Source organism: Orycteropus afer, unplaced genomic scaffold (assembly GCF_000298275.1).
Source record: "Orycteropus afer afer isolate SDZICR_OR568_19922 unplaced genomic scaffold, OryAfe1.0 scaffold00505, whole genome shotgun sequence".
In the NCBI taxonomy this organism is placed as follows: domain Eukaryota; kingdom Metazoa; phylum Chordata; class Mammalia; order Tubulidentata; family Orycteropodidae; genus Orycteropus; species Orycteropus afer.
In genome coordinates, this window is record NW_006922092.1 from 773,588 (window position 1) to 778,000 (window position 4,413).

General features: G+C 37.2%; 1 protein-coding gene across 1 annotated transcript in view; it reads right to left on the reverse strand.

The window, feature by feature from the left end:
* The window catches only part of MTHFD2L (methylenetetrahydrofolate dehydrogenase (NADP+ dependent) 2 like), a 266,611-nt gene extending 262,948 nt beyond the window's left edge, over positions 1–3,663 (reverse strand). The window contains exons 1-2 of the mRNA XM_007955481.1: positions 3,483–3,663; positions 2,023–2,145 (exon numbers count right to left, since the gene is read on the reverse strand). Of these exons, the coding sequence (XP_007953672.1) occupies positions 2,023–2,145; positions 3,483–3,636 (277 nt within the window). The 5' untranslated portion in view covers positions 3,637–3,663. The remainder of the gene's footprint in view (positions 1–2,022; positions 2,146–3,482) is intronic.
* Positions 3,664–4,413: the final 750 nt, after the last annotated feature.

The window sequence follows — 4,413 nt, forward strand, 5'->3', positions numbered from 1 at the left end:
ACTTAAGTTAGCTAATAAACTGTCCTATTGCATTTGCATTGTCGTGGGTTGGCATATTCTTCTCTTCCGAAATTCTCCTTTACAGCCTGGGTACAACATCAGAAGGTACCATTCTCTGCAAAAGGATGTCATGCTTGGTAAAGTGGAAGGTCAACAAAAGAAGGGGAGGCCCTCAGCAAGATGGACTGACACGGTGGCTGCAGAGATGGGCTCAGGTATAGTAGGGATTGTGACGCTGGCACAGGACCAGGCAGTGTTTCATTCTGTTGTACATAGGGTGGCTATAAGTCAGAGATGACTCAACAGCACATAACAACAACAACAATATTCATTGTAAGTAATTGTGTAAGTTACAAACTTCATTATTAGTTCTTTACTCCACAATCACTATAAAAACAATATATTCACATCATGACCAGTGACCATCACGTCATTTCTTTCAAAGCCTGTCAATGATTAGTCACTGCACATTTGTTATTCAGTGCACACAGCAAAGCTATAATTATGTTGCCTCCTCATCTCCCAGTGATAAACCCACAAGACATTTTACAAAAATTGATTATCCAAAGAGACAAATGGCCAAAAAAGATGAAAATACAATAAAGAAACAAAATGTAATAATCCTGGAAATGAAATTGGATCTGATTAGAAGATCTGAAAATGTCAAAGTCAAAGCAAAGACGTGAAAGTACAATCTATATTGAAAAAATTCAGGGATCTCTCCTTGTACTCAACTACTAAACTAAAGGCTGGCAGTTCAAATCCACCCAACAGTGCTAGTGAATAAAGCCCTGGCAATCTGCTTCCATAGCTCTGGTGGCACAGTGAGTAAGGCATTTGGCCGCTAACGAGAAGGTCACCAATTCAAACCCATCAGCTGCTCTGTGGCAAGAAGATGGAGCAATCTACTTTTGTAAAAATTTACAGCCTTGGAAACCCAAAGGGGGTTCCTATGAGTCCAAATCAACTCTATGACAGTGAGTCTGGTTTTGGTTCTAATTTGCTTCCATAAAGAAAGCCAAGAAAACTCTATGGAGCAATTAATTCTTCTTTATAAAACGTCAGGCCATCATGAGTCAGAATCAACTTGATGGTAATAAGTAGGTAAGGTAAACTCACTTCAACAGGATTCAAATTGAATACACAGGCAGTGCCCAGATTACTACTGTCTGTTTTACATACAACTTGTTGTTATGAACCAAATCTTGTATAGCCTATTATATTAGAAACACTGACACTTCTGCCATTAAAAGAGCTCTAGCTACGTAACCAGAAGAACTTAGTGAAGGTGAACTTACCAACATAAATGAGGAAAACAATTGGGATGAAAAGGATGAAGATATCCCAGAGGAAGTGATGTGGGCAAAAATTTCATATGAAAGGAACTATCAGAGATATTTTACAACTTTGAAAGGGCAAAGCATAAAATGCTGGAATCTAATCCAAACTCAGAAAGGAATCTGACAATTTTCCAAGGCATAGAAAAGATGCTCATTCTGTATCTTAAGTTATATGATGAGAAGAGAGCAACCATTGTTAAAACTATTCTTGATAAGTTTTTAAAAAGAAATAAAACACCTTAATTCTCAAGTTTTATAATGTTCTAAATTACAGTATACAGAATAAATATCAATTTTACTGTTTTTTCATTTTCCTATTACCTTTATATTCAATAGTAAGAGAGTTTTTAATGCCTCGAGAAAAAAATTTAAAGGTCACAGAGAAATTGCAATTTTCTGAAGTCATTTTATATGCTTTCAGCTTGCATGGCTATTTTTATGGTCCTGAACTACTATGTGAGCAAAGACTGCCTGTATTACTGATGCCTAACTTTCTCTTTCACAGTTTTCAGTTATTGTGAGTTATGTCATTTTGGAAACTGTCATCTATTACATGCTAGTGTAACAGCTACTCCCCTTCTAAATACATTTCAAAAATCACCTGCACTACCTGCAAATATAATACTAAAAGACACCCTTCTCCTAGCCAAACCCAAGCATAGGACAGAAAAGCATCAAGTACCTGGCAGTGGTAACTGAACTAATATACCACTGACGGTTGGGTCCATGTTCAACTGATCAATTATATCCAAAAGTTCTTCCTGAGAAACATCTTTAGATTTAAGAATGATCTCACTGCAGATACCTAGAAGAAAATAAGCAGAGAAAGTCATTTGACTAATAAAGACATGGGATTTTGTTTGTTTGTTTACAAATCTAACAATTCTCTTCAATTTTTTTTTTTTTGATTGTATTCTTTTGCTCCTGTTCCACTAGAAGGAAAGACACTTCTGCAAAGATGGTGCTCAACTCACCATGAGGAGAATTTTTCAATTATTAGAGATGTTTTCTCATAATTCATATAACAAATTGCTCTTATTTGTGATAAGCTACTCTCTCCCAGGACTCTGAATCAACCCGACAATATCAACAACAACTGTTAGCAGATGGAGAAATTCATGGTTCAATGGTAGAATTTTCATCTTCCATGTGGGAGACGCAGGTTCTATCTCTAGAAAATATACTCATTGTACACCCAATACCCAGTGGTGGTTTGCATGTTGCTATACTTGACTGTTAACCAGAAGGCTGGCGGTTCAAACCCACCAGCCACTCCTCGGAAGGAAGGTTGGGCAATCCTACTTCCGTAGTGATACTGCCTCGGAAACCCAAGGAGGGGTCGCTATGAGTCGGGGCCGACTCGACGGCAAACAACAACAACAACAACATAATGCTGAATAGACTTCAGTAGCACTTCTAGACCAAGATGGACTAGGAAGAAAGAGCTAGCCATCTACTTCTGAAAACTCAGGCAATGAAAACCCTATGGGTCACAGTGGGACCATGTCTAGTCCATAACTGTCGATGAGATAGTGCAGAATTAGGCAGTGTTTTGTTACATTGTACAGGAGGTCACCATTAGTTGAGGGCTGACTCGACAGCCACTACCAACAACACTATTAGTAGATTTAAAGAGTTAGGTAATTATCACCACCACCATTACTAGAAGATCAAGTTCCACAGAGTGAACTAGAGCAGATTTATTATTTGATTAAAGCAAACAGAGTAAAGACAGGCCCTCTAAATATATTCATCTGACATTTTACCATAGAGTCTGAGATCACATCTGATTGATTCTATGTTATTGTTGTTGTTAGGTGACATCAAGTCATTTCCGACTCATAGCGACCCCATGCACAGCAGAACAAAACACTGCCCGCTCCTGCGCCAGCTCCATGATCCCTGCTATACTTGAGCCCATCATCCTGAAAAAGCCAGGAACCTGGATTGATTCTATAAGAAATGTGAAATAAAACAGTAAGAGAAATAAACACAAACTTTGGCAATATCTCTAATGATTGAAAATACATGTTATTTAAACATCACTTATCTGACAGTTATCAATCATAATTACCGTAATTATCATATTCCTGAAAAAAGGAAACACACTTAGGAACAATGACAACTAAAACACATACCCACCTACAGTGGAGGCAGCTCTTATCTTATTTCTGACGTATGTGTGGCTTGCAGGGTTGTCTCCCACTAGGATGATGCTGAGATGAGGTCTTCTGTTCCCAAGGGAAATCCATGATTCTACATCTCTCTGTATTTCTTTCCGGACTTGTTTGGCCATTTCAGTTCCTGAGATAATAATGGCTTCATGTCTATAGAAAACAAAAGAATAAATGGAGTACTAAAAAGACAATAAGGAACATTCAACTGCATACATTTAAAGTACAAGAGTGAGCAAAACATACATGATTTTCCAAATGAGCACACAAAATTTAATTTGTTTCAATTTTATTTGACATGTAGTCTTCAGGTTTATAAATATGTTCATAATTGTGTGAAAGATTCCAACTCTGCCTTTTAGTTCTACATTATATATCTATCTACAGCACATATTTCCCAATAATTTTCATTTCTGTATTTTTAAAATTGTCAAACTACAAACTCAAGAGATATAGACTATAATATTGACTCTATTAAAGGTTCTACTGTTTTTTAAGAAGAGGTAGATCAGTACAGTATAGTTAAAACTAGCACTCATCTTCAAAGCTCCACTTTAGGTTACATAAAGATAACCCTACCACTCCTATAAAGTACCCAGCCTAGGAAACCCTATGGGGCAGTTCCATTCCGTACTATAGGGTCACTAAAAATCAGATTCAGTCAAGACACGACAACAACAACTGTCTTGTGGCTCTAATGATCAATTAGTTCATTCCTTAGGTTGGCAGACCTTGAAAAAGAATCTGAAGTAATAAGCTCCATAATACACAACTCTTTTAAGTTTACTCAAGAAAGGTTTTATTCCACAGATGCAGGCCAACTCTTAATAGCTCTACTCTTACCAGGTTTGCCATTGATTATGGTAGAGACCAGCTCAGTAAGTACATGGCTAAATTGT